At 41.0% G+C, this 19,289-nt stretch overlaps 2 protein-coding genes across 5 annotated transcripts in view; one reads left to right on the forward strand and one right to left on the reverse strand.

The window, feature by feature from the left end:
- The window catches only part of ABHD5 (abhydrolase domain containing 5, lysophosphatidic acid acyltransferase), a 32,474-nt gene extending 21,350 nt beyond the window's left edge, over positions 1-11,124 (reverse strand). For both annotated transcript variants that reach the window (XM_087946139.1, XM_026684502.2), the window contains exon 1: positions 10,964-11,124. In XM_087946139.1, coding sequence (XP_087802265.1) covers positions 10,964-11,100 — 137 coding nt within the window. In that variant the 5' untranslated portion in view covers positions 11,101-11,124. The remainder of the gene's footprint in view (positions 1-10,963) is intronic.
- Positions 11,125-11,207: 83 nt separating this feature from the next.
- The window catches only part of ANO10 (anoctamin 10), a 205,550-nt gene continuing 197,468 nt past the window's right edge, over positions 11,208-19,289 (forward strand). Inside the window, exons 1-2 of one of the 3 annotated variants that reach the window (XM_087946111.1) lie at positions 11,208-11,562; positions 12,557-12,664. The gene's annotated coding sequence lies outside the window, so the exon portion shown is untranslated. The remainder of the gene's footprint in view (positions 11,563-12,556; positions 12,665-19,289) is intronic. The other 2 variants (XM_087946113.1, XM_087946115.1) reach the window with 2 other exon arrangements.

The raw sequence follows: 19,289 nt of genomic DNA on the forward strand, positions 1-19,289 counted from the left end.
TGCCAAGAATGTAATAAGGGTTAACGGAGAGGCAGTTTCTGTAAGCAACACCAGAATGTTTCCTTTCTACCTTCCTTACAGGATTAGGGCAGTAATTTCTTCTAATAACTGGTTCTCCAAACTGCTTAGAATGTTAACAACCAGTTCTAGCGAATAGGCGTGAACTGGTAGAATCCCACCCCTAATTGAATCTCATCATGTGTGCATGATATACTTGATTCTATGCAGAATAATTTTTTAGGAACATACTTTCCAAGTCAGGGCTATACAATATATCTAAAATGGAAATCTATTCAAAAATGCAATGTCCTGTTTTTTTTAAAAAAAAAACAGGATCAACAATTAGTTGTAATTGAGATTTTAGTGTATATTTAGTTCAAGGAAATATACTCAAAAAAAGATGAGGTATGGAATTTTCAGGATAGAGAACTGAAAATATCCACAAGCTGCAGATTTGTTTGGCCTAAATATCTTACACTGACAAACAGAACATCTTGTGTGCAAGTTACTTGGCAATGTGAGGGCTGCATCCAATATATTTAGTGGGTCCATGATTACACTGACTAATTTGCATAATATCTACCACATCAGTGTAATGTATCTACAAATTAGTAGAGTCCAGAAAAAGACTCATGACTCTTCCCAACTCATTAAGATACAGCATTAAATGTAACTCAAGTAGAAAACTTCTATTCCAAATAGAAAAAAATTGGTTAATTATTCTATTTATTAGAACGGAAGAATGGTTAACAAATATTCTGAGAACTTTGTTTTAGATCAGGACATTGCATTTTAAAATAGATTTCCATTTTAGATATATTGTATAGCCCTGACTTGGAAAGTATGTTCCTAAAAAATTATTCTGCATAGAATCAAGTATATCATGCACACATGATGAGATTCAATTAGGGGTGGGATTCTACCAGTTCACACCTATTCGCTAGAACTGGTTGTTAACATTCTAAGCAGTTTGGAGAACCAGTTATTAGAAGAAATTACTGCCCTAATCCTGTAATGTCAGGTATTTTCAGGTAATTATCTGATTATCTGATTGCCTACAGGAGAAATTCACTACCAATGGATATTTTTTTTGTACAGGCACGGGATAATTTAAACATACATTCAGGGGACAAAAACTAAAACAACTTTATATAAAATTCTCCAAAGATCTCCAATAGGTATAGATAGCATTCAGATTAATTTTTAAAGTATGAATAAATAAAGCAGGATTGAAAAAGATTTTAATGTACTACAAAATATATATTGTATTCATTCATATATATTCCAATGAATAAAGCAATTAATTTTGCTTAATATTTGAAAAATAAGCATCTATTTTAAAAGATAATTTTTCAATTCAGCTCCTATAAAAAAGCAGACATCCATCTAATCTCTGTATATCATGTTGAGGTGGTCCAAAGAAAGGCCTCCAAATAGTAACTAATTGATAGATAAGTTCATAATGAATCTGATTACCCTACTTTGAGACAGGAATGAGGGATATAAAACTGAAAATCTATCTACTTAAGAGCCTGCGCAGCTGGATAACTACCCATTCTGTCTGATTGCTCACGGTATTGCAGCTACAAGGAGAGGTGGGGGATGGTAAGCTGCCCCATGTGCTCCACACTGGCTTACCTCAGGGCCCCCACAGCCAGGCCATCCATGTCCTGACACCTGCCTCACGGTGGCATAACTAGCAACCATGTGCAGCAGGAGCCCATGTGGCTGCCAGCCGACTTCTGCTTGCTCGCAACTGTAACAGAGCAGGACGCCGAGCGGCATGATGATGCCATGGTGGTAAGATGAGGCAGGTTTCAGGGCATGGACTGCCTAGCTGTGAGGGCCCTGAGGTAAGTCGGTGCGGGGCACATGGGGCAGCTCCACCTCCTCATGTCACCTCATGGCCGCAACACTGGCACATCGCTCAGCCTCTTGCTCCTTTGTGGCCATGAGCAGATAGAAATGGGCCGGTGTGCATGTGGGGTCCTGCTGGCTGGGGCTGAGCTGCCACCGCAAAGTAAGGCAGGTGTCAGGGCATGGGTGGCCTGGCTGGGGGGGGGGGCAGGGTATGCTGGTGCGGTGCGCATGGGGCAGCTTCACCCCCTTGCCTCGCCTTGTGGCCGTGGCAAGCAGAAGTGGATTGGTGGCCATGTGAGGTCCAACTGGCCAGGGCTATTGGAGCTGCTGCCGCGCACAAGACAGGTGTTGGGGTGTGGGTGGCCTGGTTGCGGGGGCCCTGAGGTAAGCCGGTGTGGGGTGCGTGGGGCAGCTCCACTTCCCCACCTTGTGCAGTGGCACCAGTGCATTGCGCGGCCTCCTTACCCGCTGTGAGCAAGCAGAACTAGGGGCCTCCCGTACATTGGGGGAGGGGGAATAAGACAACCCTCAAAATAAGCCCTAGTGCTTATTTTGGGGCCGAAAAGAAAATAAGTCCCAGTCTTATTTTGGGAGAAACACGGAAGCTACTATTTTTGAGTGATTTACCTGCCTAGCTATATGTACTTTATTTTGTTCTAAAAGGACGGACTCCTTCCCAAAAATAGTATTGGAATCTGGATGTACTTCTGAATTTAGCATTGTCATAAGTGGTGCAGATGGTATTGGTGGCTCAAGGTGCCATCTTATATTCAAACAGCAGTTTGTTATTATAACATTCACATCTAATCTTGTTAATACAAAACAGCCCAATAAAGTCCAATAACTTTAACTAATATTAAAGAATAAAGTCCAATAACTTTAACTAATATTAAAGAATATTTTCCATACAGAATAATTTCTATATAGAATACAATGACTGCCTTGCCAAAGAAAGGAATTAATAAAATGCATTTTTAAAGCAAACTATACATTATTGTAAATGGAGGCACTGATTTGCAGTGAACTGAGGAAATGACAGCAGTAATCTTCACAATTTATGCAAAAAAATCAAGATTTCAAAATTACAACTTGTCTTCCAAATTAAGTATATTATAATCTTCCAAATTAAGTATATTATAATCAGTTGTATTAAATCAACAGTCTATAATGGCTACATCATGTGTCCCAGATGTTTTAAATTCCAATTTAATAGTTGTTAGGTGCAAAAGAACAAGACCATATTCAAAGTTCCAATTAAATTCATTTATTATTACTCATGCCTATGCACAAGAATCTACTCAACTTACAGTTAGCACTATTTTAACTCTAGATAAGGGTCAATGGCATTCAAGAGGGTTGGACTTAATCCATTTGCTGTATGTAGAGATCTAGGTTGATTCCTTTTTTGAGTCCACTCCCACATTCTGCCACTTCTACATAGTATAACTAACCACATCATAACAAACAAATTGAAAAATATGGTACCTTAAGAAAAGAAAGAATAAGAATGTAAGGAGCCATGGTGGTGCAGTAGTTAGAATGCAGCATTGGAGGCTACTCTTGCTGACTGCAATTTGGTAATTCAAATCTCACCAAGATCAAGGTTGACTTAGCCTTCCATCCTTCCGAGGTCGGTAAAATGAGGACCCTGATTGTTGGGGGCAATATTCTGACTCTGTAAACCACTTAGAGAGAGATGGAAAGCACTGTGAAACGGTATATAAGTCTAAGTGCTATTGCTATGTAAGTTATGTAGTACTTATAACATTTGGAACTGGAATTTCGGTCCCTAAGCAATGTGGTCATTAAAGGATTCATTATGTGACTGGACCGGATGTTACAACCATTTTAATGTGGTCATTAAGTGAATCACGCAATAGCTAAGAGAACTCAGCTTCCTCAATTCATTTTGCTTGTCAAAACTCACAATTTTTTGACAAAATTTGTGACAATATGATTGTCAAGCAGCCAAATTGTAATTAGACAACTACAGGGTGGTGCAATCTTTGTAAATTTGAGGATACACCATAAGTCATTTTTTCCAAGGCCATTGTAACTTTGAACTATCATTAAATGAATGGTCATAAATTGAGGAATACTGCATTAGTAAGATAAAGGTAAAGGTTCCCTCGCACATATGTGCTAGTTGTTTCCGGCTCTAGGGGTGGTGCTCATTTCCGTTACAAAGCCAAAGAGCCAGCACTGTCCTAAAACATCTCCGTGGTCATGTGGCCAGCATGACTAAATGCTGAAGGCGCATGGAATGCTGTTACCTTCCCACAAAAGTGGTCCCTATTTTTCTACTTGCATTTTTACATGCTTTCAAACTGCTAGGTTGGCAGAAGCTGGGACAAGTAAGAGGAGTTCACTCCATTACACGGCGCTAGGAATTCAAACCACCAAACTGCCAACCTTTCTGATCGACAAGCTCAGCGTCTTAGTCACTGAGCCACTGCGTTCCTACTGCATTAGTAGTATGCATTAAATACAATACTGTATTAAATGTTATTGCCAAACTTAAAAAAAAAAAAGTATATAATCTTGTATTTTTTAAAACCATGGGCAACAAACCTAAAATTCTGAAAAATACAAAAAAATACTGTAAATATTCTGTAAAGTACATTTCCAACGGGGACAAAAACCCCTGGTCATAATACTTGTACCTTTTGAACCGATATGGGGTCATTTCCTAGTTTTAAAAATTAAAAGTGCAAATGAGACACATTGCAAGACAATTTAAAATGTTTTCATGATGTGTTAATTATTCAGTGAAGTGCATGGTGCATACATTTTGATTCATAACTGTTTTTTGCTGCAAGATAGCTTTTCTAAAGATCTCTCAGAATAGTCTTCATTTCTTATTTACGTGTACTTTCCTTTTTTAAATTTAAAACTATCTCTAAAATAAAGTAATGGATTATAGTTCCCTATTAGAGAGGAATAGCTAGGAAAGGAAGAAAATTCCTGCACATTATTTCTAGGAAGCTTACTATACATCTGTTCCAAGAGTCCTTGGCATTACTACAATTTTTTGCTACATTAGGTTAGAGGGAAAATAACAAGTTCCTCGTATAATTATTATTAAAGTTTTCATTCTTTTTAATAAAGAATATACTAAGGACCTCAACAGACAGCTAATAAAAATCTCCTAACACAGAAATACTCAAAAGTATCTTAATTATAGAAATAATACAAAATTATTTGAGAAATGACTTTTTTTCTTAATAGGTAAGATATCTAGCTGTATACTGTACAGATGTACTGTATGCATCTACAATTTAATTTCCTTAAGCTTGCTTTAAAATATTTAATTATTTTGGTGTCACTGCCTAAAGCACTTAAAACTTCTAAATAGTTTTGCATGAATTTCATTTCCTACAACATTCTCCTAAATTTTGTAAATAAAAGATGCCAAAGTGAACCGCTTTGGGTTTGAAATGGACTTTGTTAAAATTTCACAGAAAATAATAAAATCATCATCCAAAAAGAAACTGCTTTAAACTTCAGCTAATAGCTCTTAGAAATGCCTGATCTAAAAGAACAAACAAACATCCTCCTATGAAATATCAGTTAGTAGGAGTACAGGTAGTCCTCGATTTATGATCACAATTCAGCCCAAAATTTAGGTGGCTAAGTGAGACATTTGTTAAGTGAGTTTTGCCCCATTTTACAGAGTTTCTTGTGACAGTTGTTAAGTAAATCAGTGCAGTGGTTAAGTTAGTAACACAGTTTTTAAGTGAATCTGGCTTTCCTACTGACTTTGTTTGTCAGGTCACAAAAAGTGATCACATGACCCTGGGACACTGCAATCATTATCCATGTCAGTTACCAAGCACCTGAATTTTTATCATGTGACTGTGGGGTGGTGCAACAATTTTAAGTGTGAAAAATGGTCATGCTTCAGTTTTTTCAGTGCCATTGTAACATGGAATGGTCACTAAACAAATGGTTGTAAGTCGAGGACTACCTGTAGTTAGCATTAATCTAGATCACGGGCCAGATGCTGGCCACTCCCACCCCCAGTTTAGTGAAAAAAGTTGTGACATGACGAAAATGTGACGCCACGAGTTTGACACCCATGGTCTAAACTAAGTATTCCCTAGAAGAGTAATTCACATATCACATCTTTACCTAATCTGCTTCACTGATGGAGTGAGAGCAATATATAGCAAAGTTGGGTGTAATATGAACAACATTAAAAAGAAGTGGACCTCACTGGAGTGCTACATCTATTTGTTAATTTTTCAAGGCCCAAACTTTGTCTGATTTCTGTGCCACTCTTTTTTTAAAAAGCCATTTAAGCATCCTTCTTTCAGAAATCATTAGAAAAAAATATCAAAAAATATCATTTTTTCAGGCTTTCATAAAAGCCTAATATTTTTCTTCAGAATATTTTTTGAAACATATACATTATTTTCTGCCAAAAGAAGCCTAAACATATAATAGTAGATTTTTCAGTTAAATGCAGTCAAATGCAGCAACAATCCTCTTGCCATTCTGCTGTAAGAGAATTGCAATCTTTATAATAAAAAAGGAGGGAAATTTTCTTAAGAAACTAGTAGGCCTTAAAAGACCATATTAAAAACATGTCTTACTCAAAGAGCCAAAAGAAAGAAATACGTCTTCTAAACAAAGATCAAGAACACAAAAGACACATCAGAAAAATAACAAGAATGGTCGAAGTCCAATCCAGGGATCGGAAATAGCAGGAGCAGGATCACTATCAAGAACAGCATTAATATCTGATTAAGAAAAATTGATCAGATTTTCTGTTTTGAGATGTAAAAATTGAGGGTTCAGCATCCCATCTGATATTATCTGATGTTTTTTTGGCATGCTAACATTTAAGTAGATTTAGGGGAAATCTTTAAATATTAAGGATATTAAGGTGATATTGAACTACTATATACACTGATTTATTAATGTACCATAACTATAATCAAAATGTGACTTTTTATCAGAAAATATGTTTCAAAATGTGACTTTTTATCAGAAAATATGGTTATACTGAAGCATGAGAGTCACCCAAGAATTACGTTAAAGGAAGACTTTCAGAAATGTGTGATGTTAAATATCGCTTTTAATATTGTTAAAGGCAATATTTATTACTAAAAAGGAAGAAATATATTATGCACTATTATGGATGAGATTTGTGATATTGTGTAATAATATTTTGTAATAATCAGATTATAGTTATGGTACATTAATAAATCAGTGACTACTGATAAGTATACTACATACATACATACATACATACACACATGCATACACACACACACACACACACACACACACACACACGTTTTAACCTTTTTTCTCTTTCTTTTTTTAGAGGATTATGTCTTTTCATTTCTATTATTTTTTTCTTTAAGTTTAAAGATAGTTTAATTAATCACATGTGAGGTTTTATTGTGTATTTAGGTGTCCTGTAAATTTTTTTATAATGAATAAATAAAATGTAACAATAATAAAATAATAAAATTTTGTCTGGGCAATTTCATATAAAGGAAGATTATAAATCTGTTTAATTGTCTTTGTCTAAGGCTTTTATGGAAAGGTAGCAGTGGACTCCACCCAACTTCAATTGACATTCATTAAGCCTCAGGGAGCAAGGTCTAATCTGGAGAAATTCCTAATTCGTGAATAAGCCTTTATTCCTGCATTGGTTTGGAGCTGTTCTATCACTCATGGCCTGTGACTTATGGGGCATTTTCAGAACAGATGCTGTGGGTGAAAGTTCTAAATAGTGAAAACTATATAGTTCTGTCCCATTATCATTGGCAGTCTGTGGGATTTCATCAATTGTAGGACAATAGATACTTCCCCTAATCTTACTGTCCTTCTTTTCTCTGATGAGAATTCATCTAAGACAGGGGTGTCAAACATACGCCCCCTGGGCCAGATATGGCCCGTTTTCTGCAGCACTCACACTTCAGCGCTTTGACTCCCAGGGACAGGAGTTCAACCAAGCAAAGTCATCTCTCGAGGAGTGGTTTCAGAAGAAGAAACTTCAGCCAGGCTCTTGAGAGATGAGAGTGACTCCGGCTGCTTCTCTCTGCAAGCACTCCGAGAGGGAGTGAGGGAAGAGAGAGAGAGAGAGAGAGAGAGGATTTTGCAGGTAGCTTGGCCAAACTCCTGTCCCTGGGAGATGTTCCAAGCAAGGTGGGGAGTGGTGATGGCAGCATTCGGGGCAGGGGATTCGACTGGTATGAGGCGCTTCGGGGAAGAGCCAGGGAGAATTCTGGGAAACCTCGCTAGCCCACCCCCCACTGCTGCCACTGTCCTGTCCGAAGTGCTGCTGCAAGCATCCCAAGCACAGTGGGAAGCGGTGGCAGCATTCAGGGAAGGGGATTTGGCTGGTACGAGGTGCTCTGGGGAAGAGCCAAGGAGGGTTCTGACACTGCCATTTCCCACACGCTCCCCTCCCTGCACGCGTCAGTCCATCTACCGACATCACTTCGCCAGCCGGCTGCAGCTGCTCCCCTGCCCACCAGTGCCTTTGGCTCAGCACAATGGGCATGCAGTGTGTCTCCCACGTGGAGCGTGTTCCCATCATGCATCCAACTGCAGCAGCGGATGCACAACAGGGATGCTTTGCCAACAGGCCCTGCAGGAAGTGAGGGAGGGCACAGCATTTTCTCATTTGCTACCAGACCCAACATGTGGCATCCGGCTGGGCTTACCCGAAGGGGGGCACGGTAGGAAGTGGTGCCCCTCCCAAGGCTGGAGGAAGAGGGCCTTTGAGCCCCAGACAACAGTTTGGGCAGTGCCCTGCAGACTCACCTGCTCGCACAGAGGGAAGCCCCTTTATCCCCGAGCCACGTCTTCCCAGAACACTGACCAAGCAGAGAATTTGACTGCAACCCTCAGCTCGGAACAGAGATGTGGTGGTTTAACTATGCCCCCCTTGCTGCAACAGCACCATTACCTTGTCCTGGCCGGCAAGGGCTGTGCTGCTTTTTGCACGTTGCACCACCTGCAAATTTGCACATTACACATGCCGGGGTGGCATGAGAGATTTCCAATCCCACCACAGGCTGGTCCCATATTCCAGAGCTGCAGTAGTCACAATACTGGCCCGTTGGTCATCCTGGAGCTGCTCATCCATAATAGGCCGGTGCAGCTCTGGAATATGGGACCAACCTTCCCACCAATGTCAGCAAGCCACCCCAGGGCGGATTTCCATCCCCTGCTGTTGGTCTTACCTCCCAGTTCCAGCTTGCATGACTCTACTTAAGGTAAGGTTTGCGCTCGGCTGAAGGGTGGGGGCTGGTGGGTGGCTGGGCCATGTGGGCGGCACAGCCTTGTGTTCCCACGCACCCGGATTAATTGCTTTGGGAGATGCTTTGGGGGGGACATTTCTCTGGAGACCACCAATATTTCCTTGAGACCCATCAGTGGTCCGCAGCTCACCAGTTGGCAACCACTGATTTAAGGATCATAATAAAACTTCATTGAGATTATAAAAAGGTGTACATATGGATTGGAATAGCTGTTATTAAATTACCTTCCTTATCTAGAATATCTTTATAAAGATATAAGACTATCTGCTACGAATATCTGCCACTTTTCCCCCTATTTCTACTTAGGACCCACTCCTATTAATAATGCTTGTCATCTGCCATTGACCTAAACCACCCACGTGAACTATACACAAAGTCTAGCTCCCGTTTGGAATTTTGTGAGTTGCATTCCCAAACACATTTGGAACCAAAGTTACACTTTGGTATGTGGGTCTCTGTGACTCATCATTACTACCAAGCTTCTTGAAATATTGTTATTCTTATTCTTACAGTTACCCTGTACTTGTCACTGAAATCTAATGCAGGTCATATTACAAAAAGAATACAAAGACCAATCTACAGAATTTTAAAAATATGACTTTGCCAAAATGGAACTGATTATGTGACTATGACTGAACGACACAATGACATAAACCAAGAGTCTTCAAACTTGGCTAGTTTAAGACTTGTGGACTTCAACTCCCAGAATTCCTGAGCTAACATGACAGGAGGAGGAATTCTGGGAGTTGAAGTCCACAAGTCTTAAAGCTGTCAAGTTTGAAGACCCGACATAAACATACATTAAAAATTATATCACATGACAACAAATCTGCCTACTATGCAGGTATTTTCCATAAAATATTATTTCACATAAAAATAATGCAACCCATATTAGGTAATAGCTGTGCCAAAACACTGAAGACTTCTTTCATAATGGACAAAAACAACAGCAAATATATAGATGAAAAAAGCGCAAGTAGATATATAAAATGGCAAACACCTGCATGTCAAGTCAAATTTCTGTGTTTGTGGATACAGTTACATACAGAGAATTGTTTTGTTTTTTTTTAAGATATTAGGGATGGGAGTGGAGGCAATGATTGCTAAAATGAATCCTAAAATTGGCTGCCTTTAGCTATTCTCTGGGTGAATGCTCAACATTGAAAAGTTTTTTAAAAAAAGCAAATTGGGGAACTGCTGCTTCGGGGCAGAAAACAACAACAATCCAAAGTTGTGAGAATACATTCTCCTATTCTTAAAATGCTTTAAATTGCACATCTCCATTACAGCTATCTATTAATTTGTACCCAAACAATCGAATTTGTTCTCAGCCCTTAGTTTAGGGTGAAGCACACACACAGATTAGGTTTGTCATCTTGTAATCTTTTAAATTATTTCTGCATAAGTGCACAATCGTGCCTACCGTCCCTGTCCTTTTGTCCCCATTTATTCGTACCTATTTCCTGTATACTCATGTTTATATTTATACCTATTATCTTGCAAGCGATTGACAAATAAACAAATAAATAATAAAATAAATAACACACGGAGAAGCAGCAGTGAATAAAGCGAAGAGCTATACCAAGAAAATCCTGGGGACTGTGGGGCAAAATAGGAATTATGCATTCTAGAGAAGTCTACACGCGTGCCGACTACGGAAGCAGGCAAGTTTCCATTTCTAGGACTAAAAGCCAGGCCAGCGAGCATCTGGTATCACTGTCGCGTCAATCACGGCCGACGAGGGAGGGCCTCTCAATGGCGCGCTGGGTGACACCGCCAGCCAACCGGCTTATAGCCTCACTTCACCCTTCTTAACTCACCGTTCGTTGGCGGACTCGGCGGACTTGTCGTCGGTCATGGTAGCACTGTTGCGGCGACCGAGAACGGCTCCTGAAGCAGTTGCCGGGAGCGCAGCGAGCGACAGAGCAACCGCAGCAGCAGCGCCACTGCCAGCCATCACGGGATCCGCCCGATAGCAGTCGCGTCACTCTTCAGTCCCGCCCCACTATGGAACGACCGGCCGGCTGCCTTCTGCTCTGAAAACGTCGAAAAATGCGTGGCGTCACTTCGGCGTTCTCCATTGGACGCGGCAGTTAGTTTTGGTCCGTTGTGGGTGGAGCTGACGCTTGTTCTACTCTTTTCCTCTGGTTACGCAATCCCTTCTTACACAATTCGAGCAGTCGCCCAGAATTCTTTTTGTAATTGCACAAAAGGAAACTTTCCAACTCTGCTACAGTTTTCTCTAAATCGTGTTTTATCTGTAGATGTTTAAATATATGGTCGCTCTAGCGTCGTCAACTGTTAATCGATCTACTTAGGTTTGCTAATAGCGATAATTCCTAAAATACTGGACCCGATTTTCTGCGTTTACATATTTTTACATTTTTGCTCTGGCCAAGGATCAATGTACAAAGATCCGGTAAGTTCACATTACACCGTGGCTTCTTCATACATAAGGTCGCTAGTTCAGTATTCCGTTTGGTATAGTATTCGTCGGGTTGTTTTTTTTTTTTTTGCAGCTCAGTTGGAATCACCCTAAAATACCAATAATGCACTGAAAATACTCCTTTGTGTCCTGGGCTGCAGCGTCCTACACCGTTAACGAAATCAGATCAGTTCAAAAGCCATTCACTTTTTTCAGTCTAACCTGTCTTACAAGGAGTTCTGAATAGTTAGAAAAAAACGAATTGAAAATCTATGCATTCCTGAGCATATATGTATTTTTCTGATTTATACCTTAGCTAACCCCTGGTTTGTTTAGCCTTAAGATGATTGGCTTCATGTATCACACAAGCTATGAATGATACTTTAAAAAACATGATGGTTAGATTCACACAGCATGCTAAATCCAAACTAAATTATATTTAGTAAGATATGGAGACAAAAAGCTACAAAAAGATATGGAGACAAAAAGCTACTGACTTACTGTCAAAAAAGTATTAAAAAAAGAAAGGAGTATGAAAAAGGAAAAGCAATTTGAGATACAATTTTTAAATGATTACTCTAAAGATCAGCTGGATACAGAACAGCAAGCTAATGAAGCTGGCCTTCAGCAGGAGAGATGGAACTGTCCAGCTTTCTTTTTTCTTCTGAACCTGCTGATAAAATTTTGAGAAAACTTCAGCTTTTGTTATTCCAAACATAGTTGTTATACTAATTGTTGTTATAGATAGTTGTTATACTCCATAGGATAGTTATAACCAAAGGCAGATGTTGGGGAGAAAATTTGGTGACAAGTACACAATCTCATATCTTCCAGATTTTTTTAAATATTTCATTTTCATAAAATCTCAGCTTTCAATCTTTTAGTTGAGTAATGAACATTCTGATAACTTTCATTTGACATTGTAGTATAAATGTGCTTGGGATAATATTAAGTATCATTTTTCTTTTTCATTGTCTGCTCCCTGTAGCCAGAGACATCACAAAAAGAAGCTGTAACATTCCAGCCTCAGACAATTGACTAAGGAAGCAGAAAAAGAGCTTAAAAGTGAATGCTTTATCTGTTGTGCTAAAGCAAAGTGAGTATTGAACAGACTAATAAAATGAAAGCCAGAACTTCTAGGAGGTAATATCACTTATTTTAATTGTGACAGACCTATTGTGAAAAAAGGATGATAATGTGAAAGGATCCATAGAAACATAGTGGGATGAATGTTTTTCTGTCTGACTGTCAAATTTCACAATTCACTGGAATTTTTTAAAAAAATATTTCCATATGTTGGAAGAAATGTCCATCTGGGTTCAGTTCCAAGTGGGAAGAAAGACATTGGAAATATGAAGACTGGAAGGATGATTTAATGGTGCACAGCAGGACCACATGGTTTGAGGTCCTGGGCAAAATTGAGCACATGGGTGAGAGAGGGAGAGAGACTCCTCTATTGAACTTGCTTCCTGTTCCTGTGGCAAGAAATGTATCCTGATTGGTTGTCAGACTCCCATGGGGCCATGCAGAAGTAACTTTGTAGGTTGTCTTGAGTCCCAGGCTTGGTTGAATCTTGCTGGGTGGTGTAATGAAGACGCTTTGGGCAATTCCTATTATGGCTTAATGGCTTGGATCTGAGTGAGGACTAATCCTATCACCCTGGAGCTAATCGTCTTTGGTCTAGTAGATAGGATGGCTGTCTTTCTGGGGCTATTAACAAAGGTGGGGGTGCTTTCCAAGAGCATGTTTCTCCTTTTTGCCTTTTTAATATTTCCTAGGATATTTCATTCTTCTACGAGGGGGTGGGTGCTACCTTTCTACACACGCTTTTTAATTAATAGCAAAAAAAGGAAAAAAAGGAAAACATAAAGAAGTAGTGATGATGGTGTATAGTCAGAGAGGGGAAAAAAGAAATATAAAAATTTAAAGTGAAATACAAAAAAATATATCATAAAATAGTTTATATATATACTTTTGTAATGCAAATATTTAGGTGTGTATGTATTTCTAATACATTTATACATCTTTTTTAACCCAGTGTATTCTGTATAATTGAGTCCGATATTTCTTTATACATACCTATACAAAGTTGGTATGTGTAATGGCAAGTGCAGTAATGTCTTCAATCTAGAGTATTGAATAAATGGCCATACACTTACGTTTCCAATACAATACTATTACTTCTACTACCACTATGTTAAGGTATTGAAGATTTAATAGCTGACCAGCTGCTGTGAGGATGCTGATGCAATAACGATGAGTCAACAGGGTTATTGCCATTTAAAGACAGATGTTGGGTTAGGAGGTTTATTGCAATTTTAAGAAGCTGTCTATATAAGGGAGGCTATGAGAAGGTGTATCTCTCTTTCCTCATGTTCCATCTCCATTGTAGTTCTCCGTGCAGAGTAATGAAGATTGCTTGCTTGCTTGGTATGTGCCTAACATGTATATGTATGGATATAGCAGTCTTGTCTATAAACCACTGTTAAAAGACAAAGCCTCTGTGTCCTATCTTTTGCTCCTGGATTGTCTCACAATAGTCACGCTGCAAACACTCTGACATACTACTACTACTACTATTACTGAGCTGTGGTGGGGCAGTAGTATATTGCAGGCTAACTGTCCACTGCCAGGAGTTTGATCCTGACTGGCTCAAAATTGACTCAACTTTCCATCCTTCTGAGGTTGTAAAATGAGGGCATAGATTGTTGGAGGCAATATGCTCAGACTGTAAGCCACTTAGAGAGTGTTATAAAGCAGGCGTCGCCAACCTTTTGGACCTCAGGGACCACCAAACTCATAATTTTAAATCCCAGGGACCACTAACCAGTTCTGTGGGCATGGCCTAATTTGTGGGTGTGGTTCGGTGGTCATGTCACTGGCTGGGCATGGCTTGTATGTAAATATTATAAATATTTATATAAATATTGGATTTTTTTATATAAAAAAGAGCAATTTTTACCCAAAATCAGGCAAAGTAGGCAGGCAGATTGAGTTGCTCTCAGAATCATTCAGTGATCTATCTATCTGTCATTGTCTAGCTCAGTCTCTCACATAAAATTTGCTTGCTGCGAGTGCATTGAATAATAGAACCTTCAGTCCTAAGGGAGGTTCGGCTATGCTTAAAAGCAGAGCTGAAGATCTAAAGACTACTAGAAAGCAATAAATCCAACCATTTCCTGCTTCCTAGCTAATCTAAATCTCCTGGCACAGCAGAACAGCTGATGGTTGGAAAAATAGCAATTTAGCATGCAAGTTTGCTGGGTAAGGAGTGAGTGGGCGGGGAGGGTTCCCGAGGGCCATGTGGGTGGCACAGCCTTATGTTTCTATGCAGCCTGGATTAATTGCTTTGGGGGGGTGCTCTGGGGGTGAGATTTCTCTGCGGCCCACCAAAATCTTCTCATGGCCCACCAGTGGGCTGCGACCCACCAGTTGGCAACCACTGTTAAAGTTAGAAATTAAGATTGCTGGGAGGAATATCAACAACCTAAGATATGCAGATGATACCACTCTAATGGCAGAAAATGAAGAGGAACTAAAGAGCCTCTTGATGCAGGTGAAGAAGGAGAGTGCAAAAGTTGGCTTGAAACTCAATATTAAGAAAACTAAAATCATGGCATCCGGCCCTCTCAATTCCTGGCAAGTGGAAATGGAAGAAATTGAGGTAGTGACAGATTTTATTTTCCTGGACTTCAAGTTCACCACTAATGGGGGCTGCAACCAAGAAACCAAGAAACCAACCAAGCTCCTGGGGAGGAAAGCTATGGCAAATCTAGACAGCATATTAAAAAGCAGAGACATCACCCTGCCAACAAAAGTGTGTATAGTCAGGGCTATGGTTTTACCAGTTGCAATATATGGCTGTGAAGGTTGGACCATAAGAAAGGCTGAGCACCAAAGAATTGAGGCCTTTGAACTATGGTGCTGGAGAAGACTCCTGCAAGTCCCTTGAACTGCAAAATGATCAAACTGGTCAGTCCTAGAGGAGATCAACCCTGTCTGCTCTTTAGAAGGCCAGATCCTGAAGTTGAAGCTCAAATACTTTGGCCACCTAATGAGAAGGAAGGACTCACTGGAGAAGAGCCAAATGCTGGGAAAGATTGAGGGCAATAGAAGAATGGGACGACAGAGAATGAGATGGCTGGATGGAGTCACTGAAGCAGTCGGTGTGAGTTTAAATGGATTCCAGAAGATGGTAGAGGACAGGAAGGACTGGAGGAATGTTGCCCATGGGGTTGCGATGGGTCGGACGTGACTTCGCAACTAACAACAATTTGAGATCCTTTGACACTCTTGCTATAGAGACCCATTATCTAAGCAATATGTTTCCTAAATTCTAGGATATATTAATTCCATAAAAGAGTGACTTTTAATTATAGAGTCCTTGGTGCTCTCTGAGTTTAGATGTTTCCTTCCTTGGGTGTTTCATTACCCAACTAGTTACTATCACCAGTGCACTGCTCTACAGTTCAAACCTGAGTACATATATTCTCTTCTATTGTGACTAATCAAATACCAGCAAAAGTGATATCAGCATCTGACATCTATCACCATTGCTGATGCCTGCCCTGCTTCCCTCTTATATTTATATTTTTCTACAATCTAAGGATTGTGCTTGCTTATTATTGCCATTTTATCCACACACTCAGATATAGGCACATCATAGTGTGGGAGGCATGATTATCTGATTCATGATTTGGTTCAATTCTATATAATTAAAAAAAAAGGATTGTTAGTAGGTGAACCTGTCAATTTCCACTGTACTGTTTCGTACTAGATTTAGAGACTTCAGTAAAACAATTTCTATTTCTTTTTGAATGAATATTTTCACTGTAATGCCAATCAATACAGTGCTATTTCTATGGTGGTTCACTGAAGCTGATGAAATCCAACTTTGGTAGTTGGTTGTTAGCATTGTCAACACATCGGTTATCCATTTCCATCACCTGATTTTTATTAACTCCTAAATAGTCACCACTTTACATTTTCTGTGAGCATCTTCATTTCAAATCATTAATTTGATGCTAAGGATGCAACATAGACTGCAATGATAAAAATGATTGTATGATAAAATGGGATAAGGACTTTGAACAGAGTATATTGATGGGATAGTAGGAGAATATATGGTTAAAAGAATTGAAATTTACATTTTAAAACTTAAAATGATATACCATTGGCATATGCTTCCGGAAAAATTGTCTAGAATATATAAAGGTACTACAGTTTAATGGTTGAAATAAGAAATTTGGACAACATAAAATGACAATTTGTCATGCTTGGTTGTGGGATTGGTTGTCTAGTTTTGAAATAATTGCAAGCCAAAGCATAAAAGAAAACAATGGTAATTTTATTTACTGCTTTGCAAAGAGAGTGTGTCACATACATGCAGGTGCAGTGGATACACCTTGAGCCATCAATATATTTTCTTTATATCAGGTGCCAGCCCTGAAGCCATTTTGGGAGCATCTTCAGGGCTGCCACAGCAAAGCTGGTTGAAGCTGTGGAACTCATGAGGTGGGAGAGAGAAAGCTGGGCATGCGCATAGCCAAAATAACATTCCCATGGGAGCCATGGACGCTGTACCAGGTGTTGCAGAGGCATGGACAAAAGCCAGCTGATATTGGGGCTGCAACCTGATTCGACCATGTGATGGACATGTGACCTGGGGGAAAGAACTTTGGGGTTTTGATTTGGGTGGGAAAAACCTCGGGTCCTTCAGAGTCGGGTTTTCTCTGGATGTACCAATATGACATTCCTAATAAATTCATAATTTGAGGAAATTCCAGGCCTCAGAGTTTTGATTGCTTTGGGTCTGTTACTTGGAACACTGATACTAACCTGACTATCCAAATAATAACCACCAAGAAGCCCCACACACTTGTGGGGCCACTGTCCAGAGTCCTGAGTGCTGGCTGCTTACTCAGGAGATCGGGCAGCGGGAAGACTCAGGGATGATGGAGAAGAAGATGGAAGAGAAGTCAGCCGACATCAGCGGAGCCATGGGAACCGGAGGAGCCTACGGGGACAATTCCGGGAGACACGGTTTCCCCACGGCAGCTGAGTGGTCAGAAATAGAAGCGGCAGAGGTCAAATGCCAGCTGGGCTCCTGGCCCAAAGAGCATGTGCCCTAGCTGTTGGCTCAGGAGCTTTACCAATGGGGTGACCGCTCAGGAAGCAGCCTTGGATTCCTGGCACACCAGGAACCAGTGAAGTGGCCAATGCATTAGGAATTATACTAGGCTGAGGAGGACCTGACCAGTCACCAGGCGTTCCAGGAGCCCCAAATCGCCTCAGCTTGGGCAGAGCACACCATGGTTTTCGAATGGAGAGCTATGAGACCCCTGGACCTCAGTGACTCCAGAGAATGGGGAATCCAACTACCATCCAAAAGCCAGTCCTTGGAAGGCCTGCCAGAGAGGTTCAGCCAGCTGAGCATCAGCAGCCTGATGCTCATCCCTCAGGTGGTCAGCCCAGTCTGGTCCTGGCCCAACTGACCTTCATCTTCCCCAGCCAAGGGAACGTGACCACCCAGAGTGGAATTTCCTCCTCATTCCACTCAGTGCAAAGCAGATTGTGCTTAAGTCTCCCTCGCTGGGCCCAATCTACTGGACTGACAGCTCAAACTACAACTGCTGTTAGCCAGCCAGGGACTGCGGCAGGGGGCCGTGGGCCTATCAAGGCCAGGCAGTCCACCTTGCCAGCCACTTCTCAGGTTGCAATTGGTGGACCAAATACCTCCTGCTGGGCATACTACTCTGGCCAGGGGTGGATCCAATGTCAATTGGGGACAGTGCCCATTCCCCAGCCAGCTCCGGCTCCACCAGCATTGCTGCCTCTCCCCATGCTTCAGAGCTACTTTTGATGGGAACTCTGGGAATCTGGTATACTTTTTGAACCAGATCTGGTCCCAACTTGATCATTATGGAGGCCGGTACCAGTTTGATCAAGAGATGATTTCAGCCATCATCAACAACATGAAGGGTGAAGTGGCTGAATGGGTGGCCCAACTGCACAATGAGGGGGGCTCCTGAACTTGAGGAAGCCAATATGTTTCTGCAGCTACTGAGGACCTGGTTCAAAGACACGACTCAGGGACAAGAGGCAGACACTGAAATCAGAGATCTCAAGCAAAAAGGCCGCCCCGCCAAAGAATTTGTGTGGGAATTCCAAAGAGTGGCGGGAAACAGAGACTGGCTAGAGCACCTCCTTGTCCACTACTTCAAGGAGGCCTTAGACCAGACCTCCAGCAGGCTTGCCTCTTCCAAGGGGTCCACAAATGCATATAGGAATGGTACTGGATAGTGGTGGCCATGGACTTTGAGATTCATCTGCACTGAAAAGCCATGCTGGACAAAAACCCTAAACAAGTTTGCCGAACCAGCATGAGGCAGCCAGAAGACCCAAAGCAACTTCAACTGCAGTAATCAAGTACTTCATGTGTAGCTAACAAGGCCACTCAGCGTCAAGAGTGTCTGGCCCTGGCGCCCGTCCCTCAGGCCCAGACCCTACCAGGGCCTGAAGGGAAGAGGATCCAGCATAAACCAGTGGACAAGGGGAGATTTCCCAGCCAGCTGTTGAGGTCCCCCCCCGCCAAAAGGAGGAAACTCTAGCTTCAGAAGCCCTAACAGCTGCCACAAGTGACAGCAGTCAAGGCAGTGAAGACCACCTAATGGTAAGTGAGGCCATCTGCCCCTTCACCATAAGATCGCGGATAGTGGTGT

This window comes from Notechis scutatus, chromosome Z (assembly GCF_049901735.1).
Source record: "Notechis scutatus isolate UNSWTSFEM ecotype Mainland chromosome Z, rNotScu1.2, whole genome shotgun sequence".
Taxonomy (NCBI): domain Eukaryota; kingdom Metazoa; phylum Chordata; class Lepidosauria; order Squamata; family Elapidae; genus Notechis; species Notechis scutatus.